This window comes from Nomascus leucogenys, chromosome 22a (genome assembly GCF_006542625.1).
Source record: "Nomascus leucogenys isolate Asia chromosome 22a, Asia_NLE_v1, whole genome shotgun sequence".
Lineage (NCBI taxonomy): Eukaryota > Metazoa > Chordata > Mammalia > Primates > Hylobatidae > Nomascus > Nomascus leucogenys.
In genome coordinates this window covers 9,541,036-9,556,669 of record NC_044402.1, presented here as the reverse complement: position 1 = coordinate 9,556,669, position 15,634 = coordinate 9,541,036, and the positions used below count along the sequence as shown (strand labels likewise).

General features: G+C 37.8%; 1 protein-coding gene across 2 annotated transcripts in view; it reads right to left on the bottom strand.

Moving 5' to 3' along the window:
- Positions 1 to 15,634, bottom strand: part of ATG2B (autophagy related 2B) — an 83,078-nt gene that overhangs the window by 17,076 nt on the left and 50,368 nt on the right. For both annotated transcript variants that reach the window (XM_003275361.3, XM_030802954.1), the window contains exons 24-34: positions 14,046 to 14,152; positions 13,785 to 13,877; positions 12,809 to 12,879; positions 12,260 to 12,336; positions 11,822 to 11,992; positions 10,168 to 10,309; positions 7,515 to 7,717; positions 6,382 to 6,608; positions 5,286 to 5,394; positions 3,849 to 4,043; positions 2,794 to 2,895 (exon numbers count right to left, since the gene is read on the bottom strand). In XM_003275361.3, coding sequence (XP_003275409.2) covers positions 2,794 to 2,895; positions 3,849 to 4,043; positions 5,286 to 5,394; positions 6,382 to 6,608; positions 7,515 to 7,717; positions 10,168 to 10,309; positions 11,822 to 11,992; positions 12,260 to 12,336; positions 12,809 to 12,879; positions 13,785 to 13,877; positions 14,046 to 14,152 — 1,497 coding nt within the window. The remainder of the gene's footprint in view (positions 1 to 2,793; positions 2,896 to 3,848; positions 4,044 to 5,285; positions 5,395 to 6,381; positions 6,609 to 7,514; positions 7,718 to 10,167; positions 10,310 to 11,821; positions 11,993 to 12,259; positions 12,337 to 12,808; positions 12,880 to 13,784; positions 13,878 to 14,045; positions 14,153 to 15,634) is intronic.

Here is a 15,634-nt window from a genome sequence, read left to right as displayed (position 1 = left end):
CTTTGGGATGGTGAAGATGAACTACAAAGGGACATGAGTGAAGTCTTCAGGGTAAGGAAAATGTTCTATATCTCAACTGGGGTAGTAGCTACTCAAGTGTGTAAATCTGTGAAACTTCCACTGAACACTTAAAAGCTGTGCATTTTAGTATATGTAAATTATACCTCAGTGCAATCAATTTTTTTAAACTCTCAAAAACTGTTTATGCTAAACTTTGACTGTAAAATATGTCTAGTTTGAAGATCCTATGATAAAGGATATTAATACTGCACTATCACTTACAGTGTTAAAAGAATTCCTTTTAATGTCATACTCAAGCAAAGAAGCAATAATGATGAAAAAAACAATTGTGCAAACTGGTGCTGCTCCATGTTCATCCTATAGAGCCTGGGTTGAGCACTTACTTATCTTACTTAGCAGAATGGTCTCCCAATCTCAGTCCACAATCAGAGTAAGGCTTTTGGTACCTTTACAAAAATCTTCACCTGCCTAGCTCCACTGCACTCCTTAAGACCCACCTTGAATGTCACCACCTCCAGAAAGCCTTTCCTGAGCATCCCTCACCCTTCCAAACTCCCAGTCTAGGTTACGAGCCATCTTCTGGTCAGGCATATCATCCCATGCCTATCTGTATCACTTGAACTCACCACAGCACATTAAAACTATCTCTTTTATGTCAGTCTTCTATAAAGAGATCCTTGCAGATAGAGATGTCTTATTCATCTTTGTATCCCCAGCATCCTAGTATAAAACCTGGGACAAGGTAGGCATTCACCATATGGTTTTGAATGAATTGATACACTTTCCCTGCAGAGTTCCAGGCAGTACAAAACTAAAATGGACAATAGGCTAGCAGAGTCAGGAAATCCCGCCCCCTTCCTATTTTGAATCTCAAACTGCCTAGTTGTATGACTTCCATCATCCACTTATCCACCAGATGGAACTCATTCCGTCTGCAATGCTTATTGCCTGCCCTATGGGAACACTGAGCTTTGGAAGCAGTTGCACTTTTATGACTTCCTCAGGGTAGTTATAAAATTTATTTCCCTGATGGTTCTAAGATTAATAACTCCCCACTTTAAAATCATAATGCTTTATAGTTCTAAATAAGAAATTATGTTCAATATTAAATTTAAAAGTCTATTAAAGAAAATTAGGGTGGGCACAGTGGCTTATGCCTATAATCCCAGCACTTTGGGAGGCCAAGGTGGGAGGATTACTGAGGCGGGAGGATAGTTTGAGCCCAGGAGGTCAAGGCTGCAGTGAGCCATGATCTACACTCCAGCCTGGGTGACACAGTGAGACACTGTGGGGGAAAAAAAAAAGAAAGAAAATTGGGCTTGCTAAGTTTCATAAAGTCATGCCAGAAAGATGTATCTTACTCAAAGTCTTGTTCACACTGATGATCTCCAGAGATCAATTTTCCCACAAATATTTCATTGTATTTCCACTAGGCCAATCAATATATGGATGAATTTAAAGTATGGATATCAAAATATCTTCTTTTCATAATGATAAAACATAAACTTAAAGTACTGATTGGCAAGTCTAACCTAGCTCAGAGGCTATAAGCATTAACGTAGAGCTATGCTAAGCTTCTGTACTTCACAGTACATTTTCTCTAAGACAGTGCCTATTTTTTGTTTATAAATATTATTTAAGCTCAGTCTTGAAATACTTGTTAGCAGCTTTTAGTTATTCAAGTTTTATTTAAACAACTAATGAACATTATTCAACCAGTACTATTTAAGCAAATTAATAACTTCCACTCCACAAATAAATACTCTACTTCCAAACCTGAGCTCATATCAACACAATTTCTGTCAAGAAGGTTTTGTTATTTCAAAGCAGATTTGTTAAAAACTCCATTTATGTTCTGCAATTATCATATGCTATGTTATTATTAAATAACAGCAGTTAACATTACTGATCCCTAACCTAGTGTGTCAGGCACCCAGCTAATGTTTTTCACACACTGATTTATTTAATCTTCATTTTAAAAGCATTATGATACATATATTACTATTTCTCCCATTTTATCAGTGAAGGAACTAAGGCTTGGAGATGTTAAGTAACTTACCCAAAGCCATACAACTAGTAAAAGCTACAGAACTAAGACTGGAACCCAGGTCTGCCTCCAAACCCATGCTTCTCGCCATTCTATTACTATACCTTGGCTGTGCATCCTATTTTCATACATCTTGGAAAGAAGTTTCTGGAAGAAGCACCAGCTATGTTTTAAACAGCTCTCTGGGTCGAAGCAAGCCCAGAAGAATTTGATGGGATGCCTGCTAGAATACGGGAAAGTGGATTTCACTGTGCCCAACTCCAGTTTTTTTTAGGGAAAGTCTAAATCTCTGTTGTTTCTGACCTCTTTATGTATACCAATTTACTCATTTGTCATTTTGCCCAGCACAGAAAGAATTCTCTTCCAGATGCTGCAATGAAGACAGAGCAGCATTCAATTCATCAGGGAATCCTCTAATACTCTCTGAAAATGTATGCATATGTGAACTGGGAGTAGAGTACTTAAGGATTAGAGAACAAGAAGCAGGTATTAAGGTCTACATCACACCATGAGTAGGAGACTGGGGAATAACATCTAATGATGTTTACTCACCCACAGTTCAGATTCCAAACATCTAATGAATTTGCCCTATTCTTTATCAGAAGTTTGCTTTACATATGTAACCGCGATAAAAGTTCAATAATGATAAACATTATAATTTCCTTATTCTGAACATGCAGTCTAATCTAACTGTAATGGCAAGAATCACGCTCATGCTTACAAACCTGGTCAATATTGAGGCGGAGCGGCATCAGCGACACTCTCAAGCAGCACTCTTGTGGGGACCTGCCAGATTCCGGACACACGTGTAAGGCTTTCACTGTCAACTACAAGGCAAGAAAGAGAATAGCATTTTTCCACAATAATATGATGACCTTCTTCTCTTTAAAAATAAGAAAAAAAAAAGAAAAATTCCTATTCCTATACCATATGAGAAAAAGAGGAATTGTTTATCCTCTTTCCTTAAAAGACTGAATCAAACATTCTTGGGTCACATGCCCCCATCAATAATCTGATTAAAGGCTGGGCACGGTGGCTCATGCCGGTAATCTCAACACTTTGGGAGGCTAAGGTGGGAGGATTACTTGAGTTCAGGAGCTCCAGACCAGCCTGTGCAACATAGGAAAACCCCATCTCCACAAAAAACAAAAAATTAGCCAGGCATAGTGGTGCATGCCTGTAGTACCAGCTACTCAGGAGGTTGAATGGGAGGATAGTTTGAGCCCAGGAGGTCAAGGCTGCAGTGAGCCACGATCTGCACTCCAGCCTGGGTCACAGAGTGAGACACTGTCGGGGGGAAAAAAAAACTGCTTAAAGATATAGACTCTCTTTAGAGGAAAAATTGCAAATGGATAATGTTGTACTTAGTAACAGGAGTTTACTGAAACCCTGAAGCTAACCATAGGCCCATATGCCAAAATCAAATTTTGTGAGGGACCTCCAAAGTCCTGAACGAATCATTTCTACCTTACTAAAATGTAAAGAGTGTTAGAAATCTGGAACACCTTCAGCAATACCACATATTTTGTATTGATCACTAGGGACTTCTACTTTTCCTCAGATATCAATTTATTAGCAATTAGAGTTAATGGACCCTAGAAGTGACATACTAAATAATTTTTAAACATAAAACTTTAAGCAATACATTCAAAAAGGATTTTTCACATTAAAATGAGAAAAGATATCTAGTAATTTTCCCTACTTTAACTCTCCTGCAGCTAGATACAATAAAAACATGTTTCCAAAACTAACATAACACAACAATGAGGTTAACTCTTACCATGTTGGAGTGAGCTTTCCGAGGCATTTCTTTACTGCAATACAGGTATAAAAATTTATTCATTTGTGATGTCGCCAAACGATCTCGAATCTCAAGATCCTGAACAATGAACACCTGCCGGGAGACTGGGTGTTCTGAGAGGCTGGAATCACAGTCAGGTTTGCAGGGGGGGTAGACTTCATGCTGAAACTTCACCTTAACAGATAAGGAGAAAGAATGCAGAACAATTTTTTACATTTTATTAGATTGTATTTTCTCTTTAAAATGCAAAATATCACTCATCTTTCCTTTGAATTCTACCTCAGCTTACAATTCCACCTTCAAGAAACTCAACATGACATTCCTTCACTTGTTCACTCATTTATTCATCTACAGTGCTCCCTGCTTGTCCAAGGTTTTGCTTTCCACAGTTTCAGCTACCCATGGTCAACTGAGGTCCAAAAATATTTCAGTATTTTGAAACCAAGAGAAACACCTTTCATATAACTTTTATTGTAGTATACTGTTATAATTGTTCTATTTTATTATTCATTATTGTTGTTAATCTCTTACTATGCCTAATTTAGAAATTAAACTTTATCATAGGTATGTATGTATAGGAAAAACACAGTATACATAAAGTTCAGTACTATCTGCAGTTTCAGGCATCCACTGAGGCTATTAACCATGTATGCCTGTGGATAAGGGGGACTATGTGGACCCTACCATACACAGAGAAGCTTGACTAATATTTCTATTTGACCTTGGTAAAATCTCTTATTTCCAAGGAAAATTCTCAATAGGAATAAGACATAAAATTATTATCTTGCATACCTATGAAATTGCTTTAAAATGAATCAGCAGAGGCAGGGTTCAAGTTCCAAAAGGAGGCACAGATATGATTACATACATGGAATTGTCATCACTACAATATTGCTATGCTAACCATCCTAAAATATGACACTTGGTACAATCTCAGACAAGCTGGTAGAATTAAATGCATGTGATGCCATCAGTAGTCTGGCCCTACTGGTCTCTAGTCATTCACAAAGGACCTGTCAGATGCACTGTCCAAACACAGGCTTTCCCAGACAGATGCTCTAGGGTGGCATCTCCTCAGTCTGATCCTACCTCAGACTTCCTGAATCAGAAACTCTGGGATGGAGCCCAGAAACCTGTGTTTTAATAAGCCCTCCAGGGGATTCTGAGCTTGCTCAACTCTGAGAACCACCACTCTAGCGGTAGCCCAGACAAACAAAAATAAAAGAAAAACACCTCAGTCTTCTTAGAACATTTGAGAATGAAAAAGAGGTTAAGAGTTTTATATGAGATCCTTGCACTTTTCCAATCCAAAGGGTTGGGACTTAAGGCTCAAGACTACATGGTGGGGGATAACAAAAGAACCCCCCCCCGCAATATCCTATTTAAGTGGATTTTTCCTTTCAAACGCCATCTTACCTTGCTTAACTGTATTTCCATTAAAAAGTCATGGTTCCTTCCTTTTCCCCCACACACTGTATTACGTCCATGTCTTGTGGGTGTATGAAAAGGTGAACTGTGGGGACTACTAAAAATGAGCAAAAAAAAAAAAAAAACCCTTTTGTTAAAGGAATATTCAAAGAAAGTCAATGAATGACATTAAGGAAAATAAGATGAAAGACAAAGTAAGAGTACAGAGATATCAGAACGCTGCCACAAATTACTAGAAACCAAAACCGTATCTTCTTTACTCTGTAGACATTGAAACATGCATTTTATTATTGCCATTAGAGTAATCATCTGCTTGCTAAATACTCAAAACTATAGGAAAAGCTAATTATGATGCTGGGATCCGTATCACAGGATACACTTAGAAATGAGACCTCCTTATAAGCTTCTTGTTACTTTGGAAACCCTTTATAGTCCGAACACAAGTCTTAGGAATCCCAACTAATACACAAAATAATTATAGTAAAGTTGGACGTGTTTTAAAGTCACTTTTAAGTAGAAAAAGTTGCTGAACTATAGTGTCAAATGTTATTGCTCCATGCAGCCTCCATGCCATGCCCCACCTCAATAAGGAAGTCTGCCCCCTACAAGGATTCTGTCCACCTGATTCTCTCCCAGCGACCGACACACTGCACTTGTCTCACAGGTGCTCGATGACCACTGGCTCTCTGCTCAGTGCCCTGCTGGATGCCGGGGACAGGGCATGCCCAACCCCGCCTCCTGACACACTTTCTGCATTTCACTGCCCTCTGTCACTCACATGACTCAAAGGAACTACTCATTTTTTGTGAAATAGGTACATGGGAGATACCTGAAAATTTCTGCTGAATGAAAATGATGAGAGTCAACATTTTAGTAAAAATACGAATAATACAAATAAGTTCACAATTGGAAAACTGTAAGAGTGACATTTAAATTACAGTTCTTAATACTACTTGATTAATAATTCTTAAAATGATAAATTCTATTTTTCTTTTTTCTCTCTAAAGGGGAAATGAAAAATTCTATTTTTCTAACAAAAGAATATATTGGCCTCCCAAATAAACTTATACAGAAATTAACTTACATATAACTTTTAGCCGGAGAAGTGGGAGGGACTGTTCCAAAATCCTTTCCTCCATAAAGATGCCAGACAAGAGAGACCTCCTTCACCACATAGCGAATCACAGGAACGGGAAAGTGTAAGGGGGCTTTGCTCGTATCGGTCTTCTTAACGGGCAGACTGAAATAATTGTCTCTTATCACAATTGCATCATCAACCATGATTTTTATAACTGGTTCTTCTTCCTTCTCCTAAAATAAACAAACAGGTAACACATACTCTCTTTTCTAATTAGAAATAACTGATTATGCTGCACATCTCAAGGGGCATTCTTGCTTCTACATTCTTTTTAGTAATTCCAGTATATAAAATAAGGTGATGGTTACTGACATTAGTCATCACAAAGATATTCTGCTTTATTAACCATAAAATAAACAACTCTCTTTGTTCTACGTAAACCACTCCATAAGGATTTTTTATGGTTTACAATTCGGCTTTCACTACTTGTTTGATAATAAAAAAGCAAAAATTTAGTGTGTGGGTATATTTTTTTTGTTTAAAGTCAATACTGCAAACCAAAAGTTAACGAATTTTAACATATGGATGATATTACCATGTTTTTAATAATAGGTTTATCCTGAGATTGATTGTTTGGATTTTTAAAAATTTAACCAGGTTCTCAGAACTTTATAAACAAATACAGTCACCTACTGGACAATTCCTGGAAAGTTTCCAAATACACACACACACACACACACCTATATCTATACATACACACAAACACACCCCAACCATCAGCCTTCACACAAACCACATCTTATCTTTTCCAATTCTTGGACTAGCAATTCTGTCCAGCAGATCCTCCTGCCATTTAATTTCACAATCCTTGAAGAGTCATCTTACTACATAAAAAATCTGGAGTACAATAATCTATGTTGGAAATTTTGCAAATAGCATTCTTCTCTGAGTCTTTAGGAGATGCGTCACAGAAATAGTACAGTAACCATTTACAAACTGTCAACAGTATATTAAAAAAAAACAAAGTAATTCTGAACTATAAAGAATTTACAAAATCAACAGAATTTTCTCCAGGTACCCTTTGGTCAATTCAATTTGTAACACCATTCAAGGCTTCAATAATGTTATTAATTTATTACCTGCATGGCTGCTTTTGGTGCAAAAAGAATGCAAAAGTCATCATTCTCATTGGGCACACCTGTCATTGCATCACTGATGAAATGGTGAGAGAATGAGGCATAGGTGGGGCCGGGCTCCTGGGATACATTCCCACTCTCATCAGGAAACAGGAAGAGGTCTGAACAACATGGCTCCTGAATTTGAGATTTTTCATCCAAAACACCTAGATAAAAAGATTACAACACTTTGGCACACTTTGAAATATCAACAACAACAAGCATTTTAACCATATGTCAGATATATGTTGTGTGCTTTTACCTGCAATATCTCATTTATTTCCTAAAATAAGTCTATGAATCTGAGGCTTAAAGAGATCTTAAGTAACATGCACTGAAACACCTCAGCAAGAGTCAGAAATACAACAAAAACCACTAACAGGCCAGGCATGGTGGCTCACGCCTGTAATCCCAGCACTTTAGGAGGCCGAGAAGGGTGGATCACCTAAGGTCAGGAGTTACAGACCAGCCTGGCCAACATGATGAAACCCTGTCTCTACTAAAAATACAAAAATCAGCTGGGCATGGTGGCACACACCTGCAGTCCCAGCTACCTGGGAGGCTGAGGTAGGAGAATTCTTTGAAGCTGGGAGGTGGAGGTTGCAGTGAGCTGACATCACACCACTGCACTCCAGCCTGGGTGACAGACCAAGACCCTGTCAAAAAAAAAACAAAAAACAAAAAAAAACTAACAAAAAGACTAATGATAAATTTGAAATGGCAATGTCATAAGGACAGTTTCTTCCCAGTTAGTTGGCGTTGGGGAAGCTCAGGACTTCAGCAGTTGCTGGTTAGTGTTGAGTGGAGTTTTGCTTTAGCCAGGATTTCACCTTTGACAATACTGTCCTATAGGCGGAGCTCTGGAAGAAACTTCTTGGACAATATTACAATGCGAGGGGAAACTGGTTACATTCAGCAGAGCCTAAATGTAGGGGGAGGGAAGAGGGAGGGGAGGGAAGAATAGCTGTTGAGCAAGCATTAGGTGGCAGAGGAGGCAGCGATTCAAGTATGAAAACAAGACCTCTTCCTGGGGCCTGGGATACCCAAACTGGATACCTAATCTTAGGTAGCTATCGCAAAAGATTACATGTGCACCAAAATCTGCATGTCAGCATACATTTTAATATGTTTATATTACATATTAAGAGTCACTCACTCTTTCCCCATTCATTCATTAAAACCAAACACTGTGATGGGGCTTAACACTAAACTGAATCAAGAGACATACTGGCTTTAAGAGACTCACAGATTAGATTTTAAATTCTACAGCAGTACCTCAGAATTACTCATCCTTACAGGTACCCAGGGCCTAGTACAGAATCTTGTATATTGAAGCCACCCAGTAAATAATCACTAAATATTCTTTCCCACGTAATTAAGGTGGCTGCATACACATACACACACACACACACACACACACATATAAATATATATAAATATATAAATATATAAATACATATATATAAAATTTATTAATTTTTTGAGACAGAATCTCGCTCTATTACCCGGGCTGGAGTGCAGTGGCACAATCTTGGCTCACTGCAACCTCCGTCTCCTGGGCTCAGGTGATCCTCCCACCCCACCTAAGCCTCCCAAGTATCTGGGACTATAGGCGCCTGCCAACACATCCCACATCTAGCTTTTTTTTTTTTAATTGGAGAGATGGGGTTTCACCATGTTGCCCAGGCTGGTCTCAAACTCCTGAGTTCAAGTGATCCACCTGACTCAGCCTCCCAAACTGATAGGATTACAGGCATGAGCCACTGTGCCCAGCCTAGCTGCTAATATTTATTACAAATAATGTAGTACATAGTACACTAGAAGCCCCAGTTTGCTTCCTTGGTTCTAATTTATCCTAAATTAGCAAGAAAGCAACAGTTGACCCTAGACTTTTACACCATGAAATAATTTTTAATTAAGATTTCCCAATATATAGATATAGTTATGACCATTCAATTAGAATACTGTTGAAATAGAGGCTTTAAAATGTTTACCTGCTTCCCTTTGGCTTTCAAGGATCTCAAATCACCTGGGTCCCTCTTTGCTTATCCAACTTTATTATCTAATTCTTTTCAATAAGAGAACTTTTGTTTCAGTAAGAGCCCGAATGTCATGGCTAAATAACTGAGGCTCATGCATGCCTTTGTCTGTGCTCTGCTGATGTTAATGACCTTGCCAAGATTACCTTCTCCTCCTCTTTACATACCTAAATCCCATCCACTTTTAAAAAGCCAAGCCATCTTACTCTACTAAAGTCTAATAAAATTATCCCGATCCTTTCCAAACAGTAGAGGATATACCACATTTGAAGTGTTTTCTTATATCATTTATCAATCAGTCTAAGTACTGGCACCAGTCTTGTGCCCATTTGTTTTACTAGGCTACAAGCTACCAGAAAACATAAGCACTGCCTTCTACTCACTCTGTATTCCTGACACCATCCTGGCCAGAGTTACCTATTTACTAGACACTGAGTAGACACAAGCTGAATGATTAACAGATATCCATAAAAACTCATATGCGTCTTTAATAAGTGACTTATTAAATTTATGAGAACACAAATAATGTAAGCCCCAACATTAATATCAGTGCTCCCTGAGAAGAGTCCTGGTCTTACCATTAGCCTGTGGTTTTACTGATGAGGTGGCTTGTTGCATGTCGATCTCCTCCATAGCATCACTCATCAGATCTCGTAACATTTGTTGATCTGCTTCAGGAAGTACTGGACCACGTGAGGATGATCGACCACTGGACTCTACCTATAGCCAAAAAACCTAATTAAAAATAACTGAAAATGCTCTTAAGAACCAAACTACTTACATTTATTTTATCCCAGAAATACATTACATTGTACAAAAACATCAGAAATAGAAACCTACTCATTTTTCTATGCCCAGCAGCCGTTATATTTCAAGTTTTTAGTATTATCACCCTAACAAATACTGGCAAAGAGCAATAAATGTGTCATCACCTCAAAGCAAGCACAGTGAACTGGGATCTTGAAGAGGCAATGCATTTGAAAACAGGGAAGCTGAACAAACTGCAATAAAGCTGGGAAAGAGGGGATAACTAAGTAAGTTTGATCTCCTCAACTCTGATGGTTGCAATGACTTTCATCCTTTTGACATAAAGCCCCTGTAGGATGAAGCCTAATTTCTTGGACACCGAACAACAGTAGGGGGCACACACAGCAGGGGAAATCTACTAAACGGTGATTCAGAGTTCAGTTCCAGCACCAAATACTTAACCATTTTGGTTGGTGAATTGTAGATTCACGAAACCCAGATCGTGCTTTTTATATGTGAGCATGACTCTAAAATAGCAAGTTCCAAGCTGAAAGGGATAATTTAAAATAAGAAGAATGTTTTTTAAAAGGGAATAAACAGTAGCGGGGGTGTCATAAATCACCTTATCATGAGAATACAGCAGGAACAAGGAGTCACAAACAGAAATGTAACACAAATAAAGTGTAAAATAATCCTGAACAAAAGATAACAAACACAATGCCAGTCAGGCCTTTACTAGAGTACATAACAGAGGCTCTAGAACCTAAGGGGACTGAGATTTCTGTTCATAAGAGAGACCACAAAGAATAACACTGAAAAAGAAAAAATGCTAAACAAACTGGACATTCTTCAATTTGGACATAAGAGAAGTTAGAAAGGTGACACTTGGGGCAGAAAAGTGCATTGAACTGGACACCAAAATATCTGGGTTTGTTGCTGTTTCTGCTACTCTTTAGGGCAATCATCTAAATTCTCTGGGTCTTATTAATTTTTAACCTCTCTATCTCACCAGGTCATCATGAAAGGAAAAGGAAGTCATATATGAGAAAGTACATTGAAAACTGGATTGTCTTAGAGATAAGAAATAGGGAAAATATGATGATATAAGTAAGTCTTCTGGTAACAATACTAACACCTGCCATCTATCTTTTCGTAGCATTTTTACATACAACTTGCATAGAACAAGCTTTTTCATGACAAATGTTTTCTTTCTTCCCTTAGGACAGATGAAAATAACAAGTCTAGAAAAAAAAAAGTATGATGTTTGTTAAGAAGATTAATGGAAACAAAGAATATCAAAACAGCAGAATGGTTTTCCAAAAAGGCCCATGAAATCACCCTTTCAGACCCCATTATTCTGAAGGTAAAGAACAGATGAATGACTTTCAAAGTTTCTTTTCTACCTTATGACTGTCATGAAGACCTCAATAATGTAAACATGTCACGACATGGCAGGGACTGGAGGAATCACATTGCTGACTGTACCTTAGACCTTCTTTGAAAGGCTCCAGGCTTCATATCCGCCTTGTTAGGTGTCTGCAAGTCACCATAGCTTGCAATGTACTGAATGAGATTCATTAACGCAGCACAAGAGTCTGAGCACGTTCTGATATGAACAACATCGCTGGAACAGTGTAACTCAAAGCGGGGCTCAGTCTGGACAAGACACAGAAAAGGGGATGAAAATGTTTTCCAAATGAGACAAAAGTTTCTTGACAAAAGTTTTTTTTTTTGCATAGATTTACATTAAATAAGATATATGATAATCTGTCTCGCTACATAAAAAAAGTATTTAAATAAATCAATTTTTAATATATTTACTCTATTTCTGACCAAAATTAGGTACACGGAAAAATGTTAAACTCAATTTTTTTCTCTCTTAAAAAATAGAACTTAAAATTTTCATTTATTTTAATAACTTACTTGCTCTCCATCAGAATCAGACTTCACTGCAGTAATGGTTAACTCCAAAAGCCCCATATCCATCACACGAACATAATCTAAAATTTTTAAAATTAAGAAAATCTCGAGTACAGCTTTCAAAAATGTGTATCCAACCAACACCCAATACAACTAGCATTCCTTTAAAATTCACTGCAGAGAGCACTACAAATAATTATAATGCAATGAAAATATAGTTTCATCCCATAAAAGTCCTAAAATTCACTTTATTTTTTGTTAGAAACAAAAATTATCTTAAAGAAAAATTTGTAGTATATATAGTAATTTGATGTACTTAACTAGTATTATAAGAACATTACAATTTCAAACTGAAAAACCAGTATCTGAAAAACGAAGCTGTGAATATATATACCACATGATCACTATATACTTAAAGACACTTTAATCTTTAAAGATCTTTAATAAGATTCTTAGTTCATCAGCATTATCCTAGAGTTAAAATCCTTTAAAATTATTCACACACAAAAATAAAGCAGAATTCATCTACTCCATTTGTTTTTTAACTCTTACCTCTATTCAGATTTATAGTGACAGTATTGCATTTGTCAGATAGATGTAAAGCAGCTTCATCCAAGATTATTCTGAGGCAAGAACGATAAAACCAACATCTGAAAAACTAAGCTTTGAGTATCATACCCCATAATCACTATAGGCTTAATTGCATCATTCTTTCTGGTATGAACATTGTTGAAATCATAAGCAGTTTCTAACTTATAACTGTCATCTAATATTTTTTAAAAACTGTTTATGAATACTAGGAATATTTAAATGGTGTAAAGAATTAGATTAAATCATCTACTCAAATTAATTCTAAATTTTTGGCAGTTTTTAAAGAGATGCCCAAATTCACAAGGTTTAAACTATAGTATAAAGATAGAGTGGGCCAGATGCAGTGGCTCACACCTGTAATCCCAGCCGTTTGGGAGGACAAGGCAGGAGGACCACCCGAGGCCAGGAGTTCTCAACTAGCCTGGGCAACATAGCAAGACCTCTTCTCTACAAAAACAAAATTTTTTTTTTAATCAGCCAGGGATAGTGGCACACATCTACAGTCCTAGCTACTCAGTAGGGTGAAGGCAGAAGATCACTTGAGCTCAGGAGTTGAAAGCTGTAATAAGCTGTGATCATGCGACTGCATTCCAGCCTGGGCCACACAGAGCAAGACCCTGTCTCTAAAAAATAAAAAAATTAAATAAAAATTATAAAGTGTATCAGGTACTATGGGAAGTTTACCATATGCTTTTAAATGCAAACTTTTTAAAGAATCTCCAGAATTAATTTCTTCCCTAAAAATGAAATGCAATAATAAATGGGTAGATGAAACATGTCACCTGAGAAAAATTGGGTAATTTGGGCAAAAGGTTATAACTATTAGTAAAAGAACGTTTAACAAAAAATTGAGACTTTAATAAAATGGTTTAGGTAAATATCAATTGGTATGTTTTGAACAGATTTGTTTAGTATACAATGAAGTTTACACGGGTACCTGAGAGTAGAGGAAGATTTATCCAATGCAGCGCTACTAGAAACACTGAATGTTTCCACGGTAAGAAGAGATCGGATTGGCAAATAAAGGGGTCTAATGCCAAAGAGAAACAAAAGAACATCAATTTGCTACGGCTCCAGAAACTCTATTAAAAACAACAACAACAACAATTTGAACCTTAACTCCACTGAATTATGTATTTTTTTCAAAATTTAGTAGTATTTTAAATAAAACTTTATTTTGTTCCATTTGTGAACTTACCTATAATCAAGTGCACAGCTCCAAAGATGAACATGAAAAGTTGTAAATGAAGTTGGAGGATTATATCCCAAAACAGGTTCATCAGCAATATTCAAGAAGTATAAAATCTATAATCACAAAAAATTAAAATGCCCTGCTTTAGAAGAAAAAAAAAGGTTTCATATAATATCCTTAATACCAATGTAAACCAGAATATCTCACAGAAAAAATCATTTAATTGGAAAATCATAACAGTAAGAGGAAAAAAATCATCATTTTGAAGGAATTAGTTTCAAAAAGTACTTGCATCAGAAAAGAAGGTAATGGATACTGATGGATGTGTTCATTTGTTTGACTATAATAAGCATTTTACTACGTATATCAAAACATGTTATTCACCTTATATATAATAAAAATAAATTTTTTTAAAAGTATTTGCAAAATCAGAATTTGAAATGAAGCCTATCCAACAACTCCAATGCTACAGAAATCTTAGAAAATCATACCTTATGAAATTAATAACAATGTATGCATAATATAATTTCATATTTTTTGGCTTGGAACAATTCTCGGAAAAAATAAATTTTGCTAAAGACTGCTTAAAACTATCAATCTGGCTTCCTATATAACTCATTGTGTGTGGGGGCGATTGGTTTTTCATATAAGTCATTGTTGAAGGAAGCTCTTTTTCCTTAATTTATACCTAGCTCAGTCTAAAAACCAGTCCCTCTCACCAACATCTGTTCTTTCATATTTCTAATCCAAACAAATAAGGAGGTTCTGCTAAATGTCTCCCTTCCAGCTGGTTATTCACGCTAACCACTTCTCTACTCCTACCAGATAGAAAGTCAGACAGATATCCTCATGTTTCCTAAATGCTTTCATGAGAAAAGAATTTTGAAAACATTCAAGTTTTTAAATAATGTATTATTTTCCCAGCACAATTAAGAAGTTCTCCTTTACCGGCTGCCCGGTTTGGGAAGTGAGGAGCGCCTCTGCCCGGCCGCCCCGTCTGGGAAGTGAGGAGCGCCTCTGCCTGGCCGCCCCGTCTGGGAAGTGAGGAGCGCCTCTGCCCGGCTGCCCCGTCTGGGAAGTGAGGAGCGCCTCTGCCCGGCCACCCCGTCCGGGAAGTGAGGAGCCCCTCTGCCCAGCCGCCACCCCGTCTAGGAAGTGAAGAGCGTCTCTGCCCGGCCACCCATCGTCTGGGAAGTGAGAAGCCCCTCTGCCCAGCCGCCACCCTGTCTAGGAAGTGAGGAGCGTCTCTGCCCGGCTGCCCCGTCTGGGAAGTGAGGAGCACCTCTGCCTGGCCGCCCCGTCTGGGATGTGGGGAGTGCCTCTGCCTGGCCGCCCCGTCTGGGAGGTCTACCACAGAGGCCAGAAGCAATGTGGGGGCTGGACGTCGTGGCTCATGCCTGTAGTCCCAGTACTCTAGGAGGCCGAGGCGGGTTGCTCACTTGAGGCTGGGAGTTCCAGACCAGCCTGGCCAACATGGTGAAACATATGAAAAATACAACAGACAAACCAACCAACCAACCAAGTGACAACAAAACAGGTCTACCCTGGAGTCATACTCTAATTTTTTCTATTTTCCTCCCTTTCTGATCCTTTAT